The sequence below is a fragment of the Fukomys damarensis genome, unplaced genomic scaffold, assembly GCF_012274545.1.
Source record: "Fukomys damarensis isolate Sample0158 unplaced genomic scaffold, DMR_v1.0_HiC HiC_scaffold_5, whole genome shotgun sequence".
Classification (NCBI taxonomy): Eukaryota; Metazoa; Chordata; class Mammalia; order Rodentia; family Bathyergidae; genus Fukomys; species Fukomys damarensis.
In genome coordinates, this window is record NW_022900917.1 from 11,487,096 (window position 1) to 11,507,597 (window position 20,502).

General features: G+C 35.9%; 1 protein-coding gene across 2 annotated transcripts in view; it reads left to right on the top strand.

Annotated features, from left to right (window-relative positions):
* Positions 1-20,502, top strand: part of Csmd3 (CUB and Sushi multiple domains 3) — a 1,090,649-nt gene that overhangs the window by 651,500 nt on the left and 418,647 nt on the right. For both annotated transcript variants that reach the window (XM_010619527.3, XM_033759931.1), the window contains 3 exons: positions 10,444-10,626; positions 13,068-13,394; positions 16,558-16,752. In XM_010619527.3, coding sequence (XP_010617829.1) covers positions 10,444-10,626; positions 13,068-13,394; positions 16,558-16,752 — 705 coding nt within the window. The remainder of the gene's footprint in view (positions 1-10,443; positions 10,627-13,067; positions 13,395-16,557; positions 16,753-20,502) is intronic.

Consider the following 20,502-nt stretch of genomic DNA (forward strand, 5'->3'; position numbering starts at 1 on the left):
AAAAAAAAAAAAAAAAAAAATACAAGAGTTTAAGCTAAGGGTCACATAGAGTGGAGGGTGACTAAGAAATGTATTAGTGGAAACTAGAAGAAGATAAAAGTAGTTAAACTGTAAGGGACTCATTTCCTGTTGATTCACAGCCCCCTAGTGTCAAGGATTGTGTCTTCCTGTTGTAAGGAAGATAGCTTTCTGTAACTTTGTGTACAGTTTTATGGCCTGTTTTGAGGTAGAAAACCTAGAAATCCCTTCTGCGTCTGCTGTTGCTCAGGTGCCTTCAGCTCAAAATAATCCCATGCTAAAGAGGCATATTCTGGGGAATCATGTCTGAGTTCATCCTTTGGCCCTAGTTCCCGGCACAATTTCTCATACACAGTGGATGAACAGGAAATATTGAGCTGAAGGGAATTAATTATACACTTACATTGATGAGATTAGACTTTAAATTCCCTGAACTAAAGCACTTATCATAAAGTAAGAGTTTGTTTGTTTATTTTTTCAAATGATTCCCACCATATTTCATTAAATTATTTTGGATGTGAAATAAATTTGTAAAGTAGGAAATTACTCCATGGAACATTTGTTCCCAATGTTGGACTTCTCACACTGTGGTATGTTTCAAATTATTGTAAAATTTCAAGAACTCTTAACGAGTTAGATTTGAATAACCTACATCTGTAAATTACCTCTTTCCTTTACATTAGATCTGAGAAAACTTAGAAATATTCCTAAAAATAAACAGTCTCACCTATGTATTCCAATATGTTCTCTTACGAGAGAAAGAGAGAGAATGAGAGAGAGAGAGAGAGAGACAGAGAGAGTCATAGTTGTTCCACAGAGTCTTGCATGAAACTCCACAGATGCATAGGAAAAATAAAATCTGAAAATCAATTATCATGAAGTGAAATACTATATGAAGACAAATAGACTTAATAGCTATAAAGTCTGACAAACGTTATGTGTCTACAGACATTATTTGCAAGTCTTCTATTCATCCTCTAAATTTCCGATTTGGACACTGAGATAATGAAAGAAAAATAGTTTGTCATACATATATTAATACAACATTAAAAAACCTCCAAATCAATGAACTTTAAGGAATATCATATTTAGAGCCATATGTGTATCTAGTATACCATGTCATGTTCCGATGTATCTGTAAGTAATATACATAAGGTAACATTCAAATCAGGGTATCATTTTATCATTTCCTTTCAGTGAAAAGCATTCAAAATTTCTTCTTCTGATTTATGTGAAATACAGTATATTGCCAATATTTATTGCCACCCTACTCAAGAACATTATGCTTCTCATAAAAAGATCCTAATTTTAATATTAAGATGTTCAATTACATTTAACATTGGATATGATCAAGACAGCTAATTTTTGGAGTGCTTCTATTGGCTCTAACTCAAAAGAGTATACTATTTTAACTCTAGGCTATGGCTATTCTCTACCAGCTCTGTACAAAACATTCAACTTTGTCTCAGGCAATATTTGCCACCGTTCTGAATTTTTAATTAAAGTTTTGCTCTTAGCATGAAGCATTTTGAATGTCAGTGTTTTCATCGCGATTGTAAAGCACTCTACACATTTATTATTGCACATGCGTCCTTCATTAGTTTTGCCTAGGCAGTTATGGATTTTCTTGTCTTTAAATGTTGATTATAACTCCATTTATCTGAGATGCTTGAAGGTGAAACCCAGCTTAACTCACAAGGTCTTTTCTAGCAATGTGATTCTATATTTCACAGCTTTGGTAAGCCCGGTGCTGAGGTAATGAAATTCCCAAGAGACTTCTTAACATTAAGAATCAGCAAAACTGCAAGTTTTGCAGATCACTTTCTTTTAACCTACACAGTTTCTCTGTGAAGTATTTGAATTACAGTGTCAGCTGCTGTCAAGTGAGAGATTGATCAATGAGTGCTCCGTGTCACTTTAAGGCCAGATGTGGCTCTGTGGCTGAAAAACTGATTGAATTTAAAATTAGAGTTTATTACTTTAGGCATCAAGGATCAAAGTTAACTTGGTCAATAAAAATGGAGTATTGAAAGATCCCTGTCTGCAAATTTCAGCCATTACTATTTAAACCTATATTTCCAGTGTTAGTCCCAACACATTGAACGAACGCATTTTGAGTTCTCTGCCTATATTTCTTCTGACTTCTCTTCCTCGTTTATTACAGCACCTCTTCCTCTTCTTGTTTCTTTGTCTGCACAGAGGGAATAAAAAGAGAAGAACCAGGTGTTATTCTGTAGGTACTCACCTCTGACTCTACAGACAGATATTTACTGTATTCCTTCCACATTTAGCTGTGAATGACACACAAATACTCAGCTAGCTCCTAGTGAGGCAGTGTTTGTTAAACAAATTACCACCTCATTTTATATCCAACTGACAAACTTATTATAAATTCAGAGGATCAAGTATTAGTGGAATGCTAACTAGATTCTATATTGAATCTATATTCCGGTGGTAAATTATGTCTGATTGGAAAGAAATCCTGTAGGAAACAAATGATGCCTTCACATTGGCTAAATTTGAGCAGAGCATAAGGAAACTGGCAAGAGGTTTTAAGGTAACCTCAGCTAATGACACTCAGAGAGTGGCCGTATGCAGAAGTCTGCTTTGCATGTCTTAGTGTTCACTGAGAGATACCTACCCTGTTGTGGTAAGGAACATATTGTAAGAAATGACTAGGGGAGCATATACTACTGTACACTTCCTAACTTCCTCCCACCAATATCTTGCCAAAATTACTATCTTCCACCACCCCCTCCACTGAAAACCAGGTATCGCAGAACCCTGGCTATTGTGAGACCACAAGGTTTAATTTTTACTCCCACCCTGGAGAGAGGGCAAAGATTAGGACAGGGCAAAGTTGAAAATAGATGGAAAAAACAAAACGATGTGTAGAACTCATATGCTTCAATTATAAGAACATGACACTTTTAAAGTCTTGTTACCGACTTACCATCATTCTATTATTTTTCTGTATGTACCTTCTCTATATCTATGGGATTTGGGGACTGCTTATGTTGCTTATTAATACAATCACATGATTTGGTTTGCTAATCCTTCATTTCCCTCCTTTATATATCTACAACTATTTCTTACATGTGAAGTTTTGAGAGGTCCTGTCTTGTTAAAAACTCATTTCAGCTGTACTCATTAGGTTCAAATATGAGCTCTGCCACTTAAAATTAGTATAAAATTAGTCAAGGAAATGTATGTTTTTGGGTCATCATCCAAACCATGATATCAGGATTAAATGCAACAAGTACTTATAACTTTGACACATAAAAAACAAATAAATGTTTGTCACCTTGTATATAGACATTTGAAATGAAAGGGTGAACAAAAGCTAATGAAAGAAGAGAAATGAAAAAGTGAATAATTATAATAAAATAGACCAATACAGATACATTCCAAGGCGTAGAAGCCCAGAGAACAGATCAAAAAGCTGTCCTTTCAAGGTCAGAGCTGTCTTTTTAGAGGAGGTGTAGTTTCACCTTGAAAAATTGACAGAAATTGCAATAATGATTTGGATGTGTTTTGTGCCCCCAGCGGGTCATATGTTGGAAGTTTGACCCCCAGTATCACAGCCTAGGAGGTGATGGAAACATTAAGAGGTGGGGACCACTGGAAACTGGTTAGGTCGTTGGGAGCAAACCCTCAGAAGGGAGCAGGTGCTTCTTGTGGGACCTTGAGTTGCTTCCTGGGACAGTGATTCATTTTTAAGAGTGTGTCTGACCTCTGACTCACTCTCTCACTTCCTGTCTGAATGTTACCCAGGACCTGGGTGTTTCTAGAGATTCTTTCCAGAATTTTTAGTACTGAACAAAGATTTAGACAAAAGAACTGTAAAATATAGCAAGGCTTTGCAATGATTAAAGGTAGGGAAAGAAGTGCTCTGCAGGGTGAGAGTGGGCCCCTGAAAGAGCTTGTGGTGGTCATGAGATTCATAGCTGACATCTTTTCTACCTCCGTTCTGACTCGGGTCTAGGCCATCCTATCAAAAACCTGCCTGACTTCACACCAGAAAAATCGAAGATAGAACTTTCCGATTGGTCCCAGGTGCAGGGCTTGGGAGTGTATCCTGGATCTCAGTGATTGACAGGTTACACCCACTTCCCAGTTGTTTGTCCACACCCTAATCTGCTGCACTATGTGCACAGGACTTTCCTCTCAGGTGCAGTCCAGCTATATTCAAATAATGACTAGCACAATTTTTGATAAACATTAGAAACTAAACATAGACTTCATAAACAGATAGCTAGCAAATAAAAATTCCTTGCATAATAAGAAGGTGATTAACACTTCAGATTCAGACAGACACAAATTCTACTGTTTAGAGAATATGTAAAATGGGCAAGTCACTTCATTCCTTTGACCTTCAGTTTCTTATCTGTAAGTGGTGAGAATGGTTCCTTTGCAGGGTTATCTTGAAGATTAAATTGCAGAATGGATATTTTTTAAATGTTTTCATAGTACTAGTACACTTTAACGGGCAATAAATGGTAACTGGTAACTGTTATTTATATTTGTTCTTTGGAAATATCTTTAATATAGAATTTATCTATTGCATATTAATCTTTGTTTAGATGTCAATCTTGTTGCCTATGTAGAAAACAAATTTAAAGCAGTGATACATAATAGGTGTGTTTATTTTGTTTAAGGATATAGTTTTTCAAGACTGTATGAACAAATCCTCAGTAGCACAGGAACTAGCACAGAGAATAAACAACTGGGATCTCATCTTATTAAAAAGCTTCTGCACTGCAAGAGAAACCACCAACAGAGCTAAGAGACAAACTACAATGTGATTAAAAATTTTTTATCAGCTGCTCCTCAAAGGACTATTATCTAGAATATATAAAGAACTCAAAACAATCAGCCCTCCCCAAATATAAAGACCCAATTCAAAAATGGACATCTGAAATGCATAGACATTTCTCAGACAAAGAAGTAAAAGCATCAAATAAATACATGAAAAAATGTTCCACATCACTGGTCATTTGAGAGATGCAGATGAAAACAACACTGAGATTCTACCTCATCCCAAAAAGAATGGCTGCTATATCATGAAATCAACCAAAAACAAATGTTGGCGGGGTTGTGGGGCAAAAAGAACCCTTCTCCATTGTTGGTGGGAGTGCAGACTGGTGCAACCACTGTGGAAATCAGTATGGAGATACCTTAAACAAGTAGGATTGGAAGTCCCATTTGACTCAGCTATCCCCTGCTGGGTATCTTCCCAAAAGAACTGAAAGAATCATAATATAGCAATTATAGCAGCACAGTTTGTAATAGCTAAAATTTGGAAGCCACTCAAATGCCCATCAACTGGAGACTGGATAACAAAGGTGTCTTTTTGTTGTTTTCTTTTTTAATAAAATGGAGTACTACTCAGCTATAAAGAATGAGACACTAGGGGCCGGGGGTTTAGCTCAGGGGTTCGGTGGCCTGCCTTGCAAGCGCAAGGACCCGAGTTCAATCCCCAGTGCCAAAAAGGAAAAAAAAAAAAAAAAAAAACAGAATGAGAAACTAGAGACACTTATAGCTGAGTAGGTGCACGCTGAGGCCATACTAAGTGAAATAAATAGGACCAACCAAATAGTTTCTCTAGTGTGAAAAACTAAAAGTGTAAATAAGGATCAAAATGTATACCTGATTTTGTGAAATAGGAAGAAAAGGTCTAAAGGAGTAGGGGAAGCAGGTGGGGTGGGGAAAGGAAAGAAGGGAAAAGAAAAAAACATGAGAAATATGAGAAATGGAAAAACATAGAAACAAAGTCTTTGTAAATAGGGAAGAGTGGAGGGGGTTGAAGGGAGGGCAGGGGAATGAGGAAAAAATAAGAACCAAGATAGGTCATGTAAAGGTACAAGATCCCAATGATGACTGTAACTCTATTGTGTACCTAAAGTGTACCGATACATTTAATGGAAATAAATATAGTTTTTCAGTCTGTTAGAGTGGAGAAAAAGAAAAAGTTGCTTCCAAATACTAAATTAAACACTCTCAGCCCTAGCCCAAAGATGATAAAAACCTTTTAAAAATAATACCTAGAAATGGGAAGAGAAAAATATCAGGTGCTGTGAAGCTACAGGAAATATACAGTCCGCAGCTGCTGCTCCAGCTTCTACACAGGAGGCTATCGCCCCAGGGCCAGCAGGCTAAGTGCAGAGCAGAGAAACAGCAGGTGGTGCCCTGAGGAGAGTAACTGGCTGCAGAGCCCAGCACCCGGGTGGGGAGTTAGCGGGTCACCAAGAGGGAAGCCTCTTGGGGCGAGGAGGCGCACCACAGTGTGGAAAGCCGCGGATCCATGCGAGTAAGCTCTTCCCTCAGAACTACACTGATTTTTCTGACGTTAGAGTGAAAAAGCCTGAAAAAGGGAAGCTTGAAGAGATGACCGAGAGAGTGAAAACTGCAGGGATGTGAAGAAGCCAGCAAATGAAAACGTTTATGGATCCGCTTAAGTTTGCTGCTCCCCTGAAGTACTTTCCCCTGTACATCCCATCGTGGGTTTAACCATCCTTATCATTTACTGGATATAACTTCAGATATCTTGCTTTAGAAACAAGTTCACACTGCTTTTTTCTCAGTATTTTTCTTCTTATGTACAAAAAAAAACCAGTGGAAATGGAAAAATATATATATAACTATACTAGAAATCCTCACAAAAATAAAGGGGAAAATGGTACGCGTAGAAAATAGGAGGTAATGAAACAATAAGGAGTAGTAACAATCATTAAATATTTAGAAAATGGAAAACAATTTTGCAGTGCACAGGTAACACAGTGTTTATGGAGTGAAATTTATTGTACACAAATACATGAATGTGCACCTGTGTGTACACGTGTGTGTATATGGAGACACACACACACACACACACGGAATTCTTCCAAAGTGCAAAATAAGAACATTTCAAAAATGAAAATGTAAATCATTGAGCAACGTGAAGGTTTCATTCTAAATGGCCAATATTTATTATAAAAGGACTCCAGCGACGATAGCATGTACAAAAAAATATTTTAAAATAATGTCAATAATTCTCTAGAAGGGCCGGGGATTTCGATCAGTGGTTCTGTTGACTGCCTCGCAAGCGCAAGGGACAGAGTTCAATCCCCAGTACCAAAAAAATTTTTAAAAAATTCTCTAGAACTGAAAAATACTACAAGTTGACAGAAGTAATCAATCACTAAATAGAAAATTAGATGAAAAATAAGAAAGCAACTCAAAGTAGGAGCCCTATGTCTTACAGGAAGTAACAAAAAGGATCAGGGGACAGATTAATTATGAAAAAAGGAAAATGAATCTGGTATATTTCTCATCAGGTATACTGCACTGATAAAAGTAGCAGGGGAAATGTTGAAAATGTTAAAATAATTTTGAATTAAAATTCTGTACCTTAATAACTAATAGGGAGGATAGATTGAAGGCACTGTTAGATGATGAAGAGCCTACTCATCCAGTAACAGAAACAGTTTCAATAATCAGGATAGTAAAACCCTGAGTCTAGCAAAGCCTTTACCAGGCATGGTAACTCCCCCCCAACTCTCTGATCAACAGCTTCCCCTATAACATGGACCATTATATAAAATGCTGTGTAAACAGGGAAAATAAAAAAAACATGAGAAAATGAAAAAAATGGAAATAAAGTGTTTGTAAACAGGGAGGGGAGGAGGGGGGTGAAGGGAGGGCAAGGATAAGGGGAAAAAAGGATAACCAAGACCTGTCATGTAAAGGTCCAAGATCTCAATGATGAATGTAACTGTACTGTATACCTAAAATGTACCAACAAAATCAATTTTAAAAAAAGTACCAAGAAACTCAATAAGATTAAAAACAAACAAACAAATAAAATGCTGTGTGCTTCACTTGTTGCTTATTGTTTGTAAACTTGCAATGGTACATACACCACCAGAGATCAGGAATGGCTATGTGTTCATTGGTTTGCATCACAGACTTGGACAAGACCAAAAATAAAAGTTTTCGAAGAAAGGTTTCCTTTGTACCTGAATAGCTGCGTGATGATTTAAAATGATGGCACAGACTTGGCTCAACTATAAGGAAATGTGGTGAAATCCACACTCAGTTGGGAATTTTAACTCATGTTTTGTAAGTTGTCAGAGCCAAGTGGAAGAAAACAATTAAAGTCATAAATAATTTCAGCTTGACAAAGATAACAAGTCAAATTGAATATATTTTACTGGTGTTTCCACTGGGAGACCTGGACACACATATGCTAAATACTAAAGAAATAATATTAGAAACCAACAACAACAACAAAAAAAACACTGACCTATAAATTCTAAAACACTGATCTATGTCACCAAAGAAATTATGGCACTAACTCATAAATTTAAAATTAATAAAATTATTTATGAATTAAAGAGGAAAACAAAATAGAAACTGTAAATTATTTAGAGGTTGAATGAAAAAACTCCCCGCATTATTTTATTTTGACTAAAATTAAGAGATTTGAATTTTCTTTATTTTTAGAGAACTAGGAAGGCTAAAGATGAAAAAATGAAAGTATCCTAGGATTCCTACTCAAGAAAATAGAAAAAGAACAGAAAAATAATGTGAGAGAGAGAGTTGAAGATGGGATCCAAAAGATGAAAGGGAAAGAAACTCAGACCAACATTGGAACAATAGAATTTAACAAGTGGAATCTCTGATCTTTGAAGAAACTAATAAATATGGCAGCTGCCTTTAGTCACCAACAAAGATAACCAGAAAAGTAAACACAAAAAATATTTTTAGGAATGAGAAAGGTTAATGACCTACTTTTGTAATAGCAACATGTAAAAACCCATAATGATTCTATTGCTTTTGAACGACTAGTCTTGGAAATTTCACATCTCTTATATGTTTTGCACTGCCAGCTTTCTTAGGAAAGTCCTAACGCTAAAGATCCAAGTTTTCCTGTTATGCAAACTAAACTGAAGTTTATTAAAATATGAAAGTTTTCTAATTTATTTTTTTGATATTAAAACTGAGTGGGAAAAATACGAGGAATGTTACAGAAGAATGTCACTCCTGACAAGTACAAATATGTAAATGAAATCTAGTGTTTTAAAAGAATGGTTATAGCCATCTGTGACTTCTACAGGGATACAAGGTGAATAAAAATACAGTAATACCTCAGTTCATGAATGATTCTGTTTGCAAACAATTCGGTTCCCAAACAAAAGCATTCAACAAAATTTTGCTTCCGTTTGCAAACTCATCAGGTGGCAAACACAACCACGGCCACCTTGCTCACACAAACACAAACTCAGCCATCTTCCCACAACTCATACAGCAAACTGAATTCATAAACTGAGGTACCACTGTATCTCCGAAATATAACTGCTTGGTTAAAAAAGTTTTTAATGACTTTGATGGTATTATAAATGGTTCAGCATAATATTTATATAAAATAATATATGGTGGTGAAATGTTTATATTTTATAAATATAGATATTTATGTATTACATATTATATATATGCATAATGTAAAGCTGGAAAATTACTGGAAAACTGCACCCTGAATGGGCTTTTGTTTTTCAGAACAATTACAGTGTGTGAATGCTGGGGAGTCAGAGTTAGGATAGGCTATAGTTTTAACTCAAAAGTTATATCTTTAATTTTAATTTTTATTTACCTTTCACTATTGTGTGAAGATAATAAATGAGATATCAGAACCACCTAAGTAATTTATTGCTGACATTCACAGCTTCACAATGACAGTCTGAGATACATGTATAGCCAGTGCCTCTCCAAAAGGTGCTTTTGTAAAGGTGCTCTGAGAATGATTCTTTTTCAGTCTTCAGTTCATCCAATAAATATTTGTGAAGGACCATACCTGGACAGTGATTCCTGGGAAACTGATTCCTTAAGTGGACCATTAGTGTTTAGTTGGGGAAGTAATTCAGCCAAGCTACCCCCAAAACGTGCAGATCACGTTAGAGGTGTTCCTTAATTGCTGTAAGAACATTCAGGCAATAAACAATTCTTCATGTCCCAGCCAGAATCTAAGAATTTACTGTGCCATGTGAAAATTACAAGGATAAAAAAGTTTTGGGGATTTTGGAGAAAAAATATAAATATGTATATTCATGAATATGTGTATGTATATCTATAGTAGAAACAGAAAATCTAAGCCTTTGTGTAATTGATTTGCTAGGTATTCCCTATGACACATTCGTTACTTAGACTGACCTCAGATTCCTCAGCTACAGAAGTCAAGGAAATACATTGGTTTTCATCCTAAAATAATTGCATTAAATCTTGTCCAAAAGCATAGCAAATTAAAAAAAAAAAAAAAAAGGATTGTCGACCACATCCGTCCTTAGTTGTGAAGTATCTTCACATAGAGAACATAATTATTCAACTTGTGATATGGGTATCATGTGTCTCCAGCTCTGGGAAGGTGACTTTTACCTTCTGTTTTTACAGAAATTGAGAAAGAAAGCTGTGGTGATCCTGGCACACCCTTATATGGAATTAGAGAAGGCGATGGGTTTTCTAATCGTGATATTTTAAGGTTCGAATGCCAGTTTGGGTTTGAATTAATTGGAGAGAAATCCATTGTTTGTCAAGAGAATAACCAATGGTCTGCAAACATACCCATCTGTATCTGTGAGTACCAAATGCTTTGCTTTAGAGAGCATATGTTACCCTGCCCTTGCTTATAATTGCTTTTGTAATTAATTGCAAAGGGCTGGAAAGGTGTAATTATTTTTGGACGAGTAGTACTTTGCGATACTATCTTTAACAAGTGTGCTTATGCCAAATTATAAATTTCATTATAGATTTAAGTAAAGTTAACATAGTTCACTTGATAATTGCAAAGTATATATTACAAGTGTTTTTATTACATTTAAATTGGTGGCATTTTATACTTTACACATAGCATGCTTCTTACAGAATTTATATATCAACTAATTCAGATGCTCATTTATTTTAAAAAGATAGTGTATGCATTTTAGCCATCATAAACACAAAATATTTAAAACTTCTTTGTTATGTATAATTCATTAACTTATTTTTGTGTATGATTGCTCACATTAAGATATACAGAACCATTTATATTACATAGAATAAATTTCATTAATGTTTATGATATATAATGTATTTTGATTAAAATAAAGTATTTGTCCATGCAATCTTTTTAACTACAACAAAAACATAAGTGTTATTACCTATTCATTCACTTAAGAGGCTCAATTAAATATCATTCTCATGCCATTACAATGAATTAAGTCACCCCCCCCCATTCTGGCAGAAATGTTCCTAATTACCCTATGTCTTATTTGCTTTCAGAAAGTCTTGGGAGTATACAAACTCCTTTACTAGAATGTTCTTAGATTAGCCTAGTTCTCATGTCTAACCAAGATCACTTTGTAAAGTTATTTTGAGAGAAGGAAATACATTAGCAATCTAAGCCTTCATGCCATTTAAAGTTTATTATCATTTTGAAAGACTGAGTATCTTTAATTCTAGTTGTATTATGATGTTAGTTTAATATTGAAAATTCCTTTAGTGAAATCTAACACAGGAAAATGAAAATATTTTGAAAGCATTTTAGTAGATGGTAAATATATTTAAGGAAATCGTTGAAAATATTGCTGACTAAAATAAGTTATCAAACTTTCTTGAATATCTACAGAATGTTTGTTACTATTTGAAAATAATTAAGCCCAGTATCCCAATACATGATGAAAATGTAGCAATAATATTTTTACATATAAGCAATAGCTAATTTGAAAAAAGAAAGTATTGCTAGAGGTTGAACCCAGCACCCTTGTACTGAGCTACATTCCCACCTCTCTATTTAACTTTTATTTTGAGATACAGTCTAGCTTAGTCGCTAAGTTGCCAAACTCGAATTTGCAATACTCCTGCCTCAGCTTCCTATAGTGCTGGGATTACAAGAACGCACCACCATGCCTGTCTTGAAAATGTATTTGAAAGGATTTATTCAATAATAAATTATTAAAGTCATTGAAATAATCCTTACTTGAAGTAACTTAGAAGCTTATAGAACTTACCACAAAAGGGAAATTATATCAAAATAAAATAGAAGTCTTGTTTCTGAAGAATATTAAAATGTGAATTATATACAAATTGCTTTTTAATTTTAATCAAAATCCTAACCTAGGATTTTGTGAACTTGGTCTAATATATTGGTATGCAGTTAACTAAAACAAAGTATTCAAAAATAGATGGGTAAGTTTTGTAAAAGCAAAGTGCTTATGTGAATATTAAGTAATACATTTAGTGTGGTACTAACATTGGGCAAAAGAAAGTTACATAGAAGCTGCACTGATAACATCATGGATTTAAAGTATGACTTACAGACTGAACTCTAACTGATAAGGGTGATTAGAGCTGACTTTGATCAGTTGTTGCCCAGTAGGTGTCATTTACTATTTAACTGCCCTCCTGCTACAATGGCACAGCCATTGCAAAAAAGACCACATGTCATATACAGCCAAAATATTCATTGTGTGCTTCTTCACAGAAAGTTTTTGAAGTCTAATTTAAATCAGGGGTTCTAGAATTACACTATTCCAGGATTCAGGGAAGAAGAAGAGTCTGAAAGAGAGGATATGTGTGCCCATTTGGGAAGCAGTGGAAAACTAGATGAATGCACTTTGTGAGAGACCAAAAGTCGCTAGGACTTCAGATGACCTCCTACATTGAAATACGTTCTTAAAATATGATCTCAAATGTTTGTGTGGACAGGGAAAAAAATCACCAAAACAAACACATCTGCAGTGTAGATTCAGCCCAACAGTTACTAAACCAATAACACAAACATGATAAATATCAGAGTAAATTGTTGCTGTTGCTCCTGTTACGTTTTTCTACCTATATAAACATGCAGTCTTCGGTCCATCCATAGTACTGGTTGCCGTTTCTGATGTAGTAATGTTTTCTTTCTGCTTCATAAAATAATTTAGATTGCTTGATATTTCATCAAATAGCAGATTGTCATAAATGTAGACTATGACAAGATGTGGTAAAATATTACTTTTGATTGTCTATTGTATTTTATAATCTTCCTATTTTACCAGTTCCTTGTCTCTCTAACTTCACTGCACCAATGGGAACAGTTCTTTCTCCTGATTACCCAGAGGGCTATGGAAATAATTTAAATTGCATCTGGACTATCATCTCAGACCCGGGAAGTCGAATACACCTCTCTTTCAATGATTTCGATTTGGAATCCCAGTTTGACTTCCTGGCTGTTAAAGATGGCAACTCTGCAGATTCCCCGATTCTTGGAACCTTCACTGGGGCCGAGGTCCCTTCCCATCTCACAAGTAATAGTCACATACTGAGGTTGGAATTTCAAGCTGACCACTCAATGTCAGGACGCGGATTTAACATTACTTACAACAGTAAGTCTTGTTTGTTTGTTTGTTTGTTTGTTTTATTCCATTATCTATTTCTGTGGATTAGATGTGGAAGAGGTTGTGCAGGTCCATTCTCATTTTACAGATACGGAAGCTTCCGCAAGACACTGAGCTAGTTCTACCCTGTACAGTCATTTAATCCTTCATTTCCAGCCACATTTTGCTCTTGAGAAGCCTACCACTAAGAATATGTTTCAAATATCATTATTATATTAACCGATGATTTAGCTTATTCAATTAAATCTTATAAACACAAACCTCCTAGGTATCATGTTTTTCTTTGAATAAAAATATAAAAGGAAAACAGACCTTCAAGATACTTGGAAACTAAGAGGGGGTTTTAAGCAAATAATGACAGCATAAAGTTAGAATTCCGCAGAAAAATTCACAAGGCTATAGAAACATCGTAGAGAAGGAGATTAACTTGTGGGCAGTGAACCTACAAGCTTACAGTAAAACCACCAGGGGCTGGGGTGGCACTTTAGGTAGAAAGAGGATGAACTCTTTCATAACTGAGCCATGGTGCCACCACAGCCACAAAGGGAGAAATCACTAGAGTGCCACACATATGTAATTAGCATGGAATACATAACTTCTAGTAAATGCTCAATAAACATTAGCTATTAGTGTTATTTAGCTGCTTTTGAATTATTATCTTGACATTTATTTTATGTTGCCTTGCATTTGTATTATGTTTATATTTATCTAAATTTAAGGTGTCTCTGGAGTTGTATAGCTACTGAATATCACCCGCATATTCTTTTGCTTTTCAAAAGGTTGAACATTATTTATCTTAAAAATTCTTCAAATTTCAGCCAAAAAGATGAATCACAGAGAGAAGAAACACACTCTTTGAGGGTTAATAACTTCACCTAGTAATGTTTCCTTTTGCAGTTGCTTTACCTAAATCTGTAGAACTTCACTGATTTGTATCGATCAACCTGATAAGTTAATATTTGAAAATTACACAACAATAAGATTTAGTTTCCAGATAATGGTGTTTCCCTTTAAAAAGAATTTTACCCTTTGTGCTCACCCTTGCTGAGTTTTAGCAATTTGTAACAAAGTGCAATTATTTTCTTTTCAAAGTGACACTAGTGAATTCTGTCTCTAATAAGTTGTCAGCATGTAATTGCACATCATTTGTGTTTCATTTAGGTGTGATTTGTTTCAGAGAGAATTGCTGTATAAAATGCTTGCTTTAACCTGAGAATCTTTGAAAGTATTTCATATAGATGTATAGATTTTATATACATCTATTTACAATGATTACTTTTATCTTAAATGCATACTATTTCAACTTTAATGTTTTTAGTACTTTTATTTTCTTTTTCTTGCTATACTAAATAACTACTTATAATTAGTCATTCTGAAAAATATTAGTTTTTCCTAATACATGAGAGCAACCAGACAAAATCCAAATTGAGTTTTTACTTAGCACAAGATAAGTATACAAACAAAACACATTTTATATATTTCAAAATTCACATTAATATTTTATGCAGTTTAATTAAATGCTGCATAATACAATAATGCAGTGATGTACAATTTTGAAAATAGAAAAAATTAGAATAACTGTATGCAGTCATTTAGCAGCAACCTAGTAGTAGGGAATCAAAAATCTCACAAATATTTCCAAACGTAGGCCCAGCTACTGTTACCAAAACTGTAGGTTGTTTTCCAACTCAGTGTGATTCACAAATAAGCAAAGATTTCTAGGAACAGCTGGGAAGTGTTACTCAGTGACCAATGAACACAGAAGAGGAGTTCCTACTCTAAAGCAGCCTACAGCCTGTTTGTCCTTGTTAAACAGTTTGATGCTCATGTATATTTTTATAAGAGGAAGTTTTGTTACTTATGCAAGGTAACCGTGTCATGTAGTTTATAAATAGGCCCAGACATTCCTCTTCACTCTGTGCCACCCAGGCAAGACCAAAAGTTGGACACCCATGCTCTGAAGGCACCATGTCTCTGAGCGAGTCTAGGTTTGGATTTGATTAGAACTGGATTATGAGGAAAGGTGATACGCAGGCTGTCATCTGTACTGTTACTGAATAGAGGTTTCCAACAGTCAGTGGGCCACCTCTTGGCACAGTCAGATCTGTCACCGTTCCCCCAGAAGGTGTGGTTTTCCTTGTGAGGGCATTACGAGGAGGACGAGGTTGTCTGAAGTGTGAACACCTCCTGCCCTTCACATCCAGTCTGTGGAGTCATTCGAGAGCTTACAGTTGAGAGCATGTGTGTGAGCATTTAGTGGCTGCTCAGCAGCTAAGAGCATGTAGTTGTCAGCTCCAGGCTTTAACTTCCGGACTCAAAAGACTCAGCCGACAAGACAGCAGGCACCATTAGTGTGCTACTAGCAGTCTCCCTGTAACCATGGAAGAAACAAGGTAAAACAAGCATGGTGGCTCTGAGATTGAAAACTCATCCTCTTGAGAAACTTGAGATAAATAATTTAAGACACCATAGTGTGCTGAGAAAAAATTAAAAGCCAAAGGGGAAGGTACATTGCATTCCTTTTAAGTCTTATTTCTTTGACCAGAGGCAAGATACCTGATTATTCTCAGTTGAACATTACCCTTTGTAGTGGATAGGGATTCTTTTCCCATCACGCTGTTCTGAATGTTAACCGAAAGATGACGTCACAGGGCTTAGAGCTTGGTAATTGCAAAAGAGTTCGTCTTCCCTGTTCCCAGATGAAAAAAAGTAAATCTCATGGAAAATTACAAAGAAATCTTAAGGCTTTCGTACTAGGTTGAAACATTTCATTTTAATTCCTACAATGTGTCTATCTTTCCATTCCCAACAAAGAGCACCATAGAAATTTCCAATAAGCTATTGTCAAATTGCACAGTATTCACATTCATTGGAATGCTGACCATCTTATATCAAAAATGTTTGCATAGACTTAACTGTAATGATCTCCACAAAATACAAAAGCAGAAATAACACTACTTTGATATTTTATAATAGGTTATAATTCATATTTTTTAAAAACATAGCTTTCACGTATCCCAGGGGGTCCAGTATGGACAGAGGAGAACACCTAAACACAGACTTTTTTAAAGAATCACTTTCCCCACCAAATTCTGTACAAAAGTCCGTCTTTCTCACATAAGCTCTTGTGTTTTTGTTTATCTTTATTAAGCTTTTGGTCACAACGAGTGCCCCGATCCTGGAATCCCTATCAATGCGCGGCGATTTGGAGACAACTTTCAATTAGGAAGTTCTATTTCAGTTATATGTGAAGAAGGATTTATTAAAACCCAGGGAACAGAAACCATTACATGCATTCTTATGGATGGAAAAGTCCTGTGGAGCGGACCAATCCCGAGATGTGGAGGTGAGTGTGGTGGGGAGTCAGAAGCGCAGCCTAGTTGTCAGCACTGGACCTGCCTGGCATCGCTGCCTCACGATGTCATATTTCATTTGTATTTTAATTATTATGGTGTATCTTTCTTTTTTTGGAAATAAAAACACTGTCCTGTATGTTTATTATAACATATGGTTAATTATCTACTCTACTCAGATTTCATAGCAAGAAAAGTAGGACATCTTTTAAATGAAATTAGTTTCTGTGAAAGATTACCTTGTTAACCACTCAACAAAACCTCTGTGTTAAAATTGATAGGTTGGTTTACAGTATTTTGGTTTATCAGTATTTTACATTTTTGTTGTACTAATGCTTAGCCATGATTACATATCTGTAGATAAATGCATCACCATCCTACACACAAGCTTCCTTTCTTGTCTACACAGTGCACATATGAGCACTGCACATTCATAGTCATGAAAAATTTCAATAAGTGTCACATAAAAGTGTTAAAAATTTACAATCTTGTGTGACCACATTACCAGCTTGGGTCATGGGTTAGTACACGATTGAAGGTCTCTGGTATTGAAGACATACATTTCCTGAACTTCACTGGAGAGTAAGAGTCTAATTGACCTTTAGCAGTCAGTATCAATCACCTGAGCTTGCATAATAATTTTCTTTTTTTTTTTGGCCTGTGGATTCAGAGGCATGTGAATCCCAAGCTTGTGTATCTTTAATTTTTAAAAATATCTCAATCATTGATTGTAATGCATTTATGCTAAAACATTCACATATTTAAGATATATAATTTTATAGGTATGTTTTGCTAAATTCTTCTTCAATTTTTTACTTCCTGATAAAAATATGGTGAAGAAAATTCAGTAATGTATCTATGTGGATGTGTGTGTAGTGTATATACAAAGAGCTAAACCATGAAGCACCCTTAATAGATAATTCTGTAAAAATCAGGTAATCATTTTTCAAATGGCTTCTTCTTTTTTCTTGCTTTCACTGTTTCTCTTCTTGCCAGTGTTCAGATTTACTCTAGAAGTTTCATTTACTCAATTTCTAGCTGAACCAAGAAAGTTCGTGTAATACAGTTTTTGAAGTATGGCGTTCAGAAGACTGTCCACAAATTGCTGACTTTCATCAGATTCAATGCCTCCTGATGCAGCAGTTCCAGGCTACGTAACAGTGTCTTCCTGATGCCCCTTCCGTCAGCACCTCCTTCTTTCTTTCCCATCTCTTCTGATTTTAGGGTGCTGAACCTCATGACTTTAGTGATCTTTACCAAGGGATGATGACTTTGGCAATAATTTTGACTCTGATATCATTTTAAAAACACAATGAGTTTGCACAATCAGACTAAAAGAGAGAAAAAAAAACAGAAAGTTCAAGTTTTACATTATCCTTTGCACCAGAGCCCTTCCCCACCCACCCCCTTAGTAGGAATTGAACCTAGGCTTGCCCAGGCTGTGATGGAAGGTGCAGTCCTCTGGTTTTACCCTCCCAGGGTGCGAGAATTGTAGACCAGCAGCACCACACCTGGGTTCCATTCATTCCTTTATCATAGTTGCTGATCCCACCCCAGCTTTCTCAAGCCTATAGTAAGTGATACCTGAAGAAACAGTGAGTGGTGGGAGAAAGTTTGTTGCAGGCAGAAGGCCCAGCACTGCCTCAGTGTGATGAGAGAGGCACAGAGGGACCTGGCCACAGATAGGCATGCTTTCTGAGCAGTGCTAGGTGGTTTCAGAGTCATCTTAGCCTAACAGGAACCCCTGGGTTGGCAATTGACAGCTGCTGAGCCCTTCCTTCCCATGTCCTGGAGATGATTTTTAGTCAGAATGAACAGCCACAGAGACCACCTCCAAGTAATTGTCAAACTTTGTAGGCTTCTTACTTGCCTAACTACACTGTTGACTGTAGTACTGCTTAGTACCTAGCTGGAAGGGGAAGTATAAATAATTAAATTCATAACAAATAATTTTTTGAATCACTGCTAATTCTAGAGAGCAAGTTTCAGCTTTCTGTAGAAAGAAATGGTATTTGACTTTTAAAAACAAGCAGAACAGAGTGTTCACAACTCTAATCTGGCACTAGCCAGTAAGTCCTCTCAACACCCTGAAAAGAAACTGTGTGCAAGAGAAGACTAGTGTGTGTGTGTGTGTGTGTGTGTGTGTGTGTGTGTGTGTGTGTCTGATGCGGTTGCCTCCCCTGCCTGCCCAGGGACCCAACACCAAGGTGGGAACCTCACTAAGAATGAGGTTGGAGCCAAAGAAGGCAGAGTCAAGGTGGGACATGAGCAATTTTGCTGTGACACTGGGCAGGCCATGGACCATATTCCAGGCCACGCTCTGAGCCAGGTGCACTCAGCAAAGCCCCCTGACACCCGTGCCTATAAATCTCAGGTGGGGTTGACTTCTTAGACTCTAATTCAGCTTTATATTGATTTACTGTGTTTTTGCCTCACTTCTGCTTAGGTACTAACAACAAAAGCAGGGGATAGCTGAGAAAATCACACTTTTCTCCTAATTTGTAAAAATCTTTCCCACCATTTCTCAAGTTGTCTCATAGCAGCTCTTGCTTATTTAAGAACTAGGGCTGGAAGCCCTCTCTTCCTATTCCTTTATTTTATAGACATTCTATATTTTGTTGGAAGAGTTTTGGTCATTATCTTATTTCATCCTTTAGAGCACTATGACAGCTTCTAATACTTAACTCTGTATCTAAAACTCTTTTATTGTCTTTTTATTAAACATTTTATATATAACTTTTACTAAAAAGACATCTTTATACAGAGAGCCCTCAATTTATGACCAGACTCACATATGAACAACGGGTTAATTAGGCTAATGGAAGATTCATCTGACCTTTGTTATTTATAGCATATACCCAGATAAAGATACAGATCTCAGCTATATTGACTTACAACCAATTTGATTTAAAACCAGCCCTTGGGAACCAATCAAGTTCATAAGTCAAGGGTCCACTGAAAGATCCACTGTATCTTGTGTTAACCCAACTAAATTCTGCTAGAATATACTTGAATATTATTATCTTTTTTTTGTTTGTTTTGGTACCGGGAATCAAACTCGGGTCCTTGCGCTTGTGAGGCAGGCCACTGAACCACTGAGCTAAATCCCCGGCCCAAATATTATTATCTTACATGAAGAATTCTGAAATCCATTGCCTTCTTAAAAGTTACTTACACATGTGGATAACTGTATATTTAAAATTGAAAATATGTTTTTTATTTTTAATTACTGCTTGTAGAACAAGTGAAAGGAAAGCAGTACACAACGATTGATTAGAAAACTTGGATTCCGCCCACTTCAAAATTGACTTCCTCCTCTTTTCCCGCTCCTCTCCATTACACATGCTTGGAATTTTGGTTACATTGGCAAGTTTGTGGTTGACCCCTTTCAATCAGTCCTCACGTCCTCAACCCTGAAGTTGTGGGATGTCTGAAAAGAGCGAACAGAAGTTTTTCAACTCCCCACAGCCACATGGATTGTCAGACACAAAGAGAGACATGGTGTCATAATGTGTTTTAGGTCTATAATCTTATAGCCGAAGTTAAATAAAATTTAGATAGTTTAAATGCAGTTATTGGGGTGAAAATGAACTACTCATTTTATTCACTGACCTTAAATTCAACCCTAAGTGTATGTTTTAACCTTTCTAAGAATTTGAACTTATTCTCTAAAATGAGTTGTTCCAGTCTCACTATGAAAGTAAAGTTTTTGCTCTTTTTTTTTTTTTTTTTTTTTTTTTTTT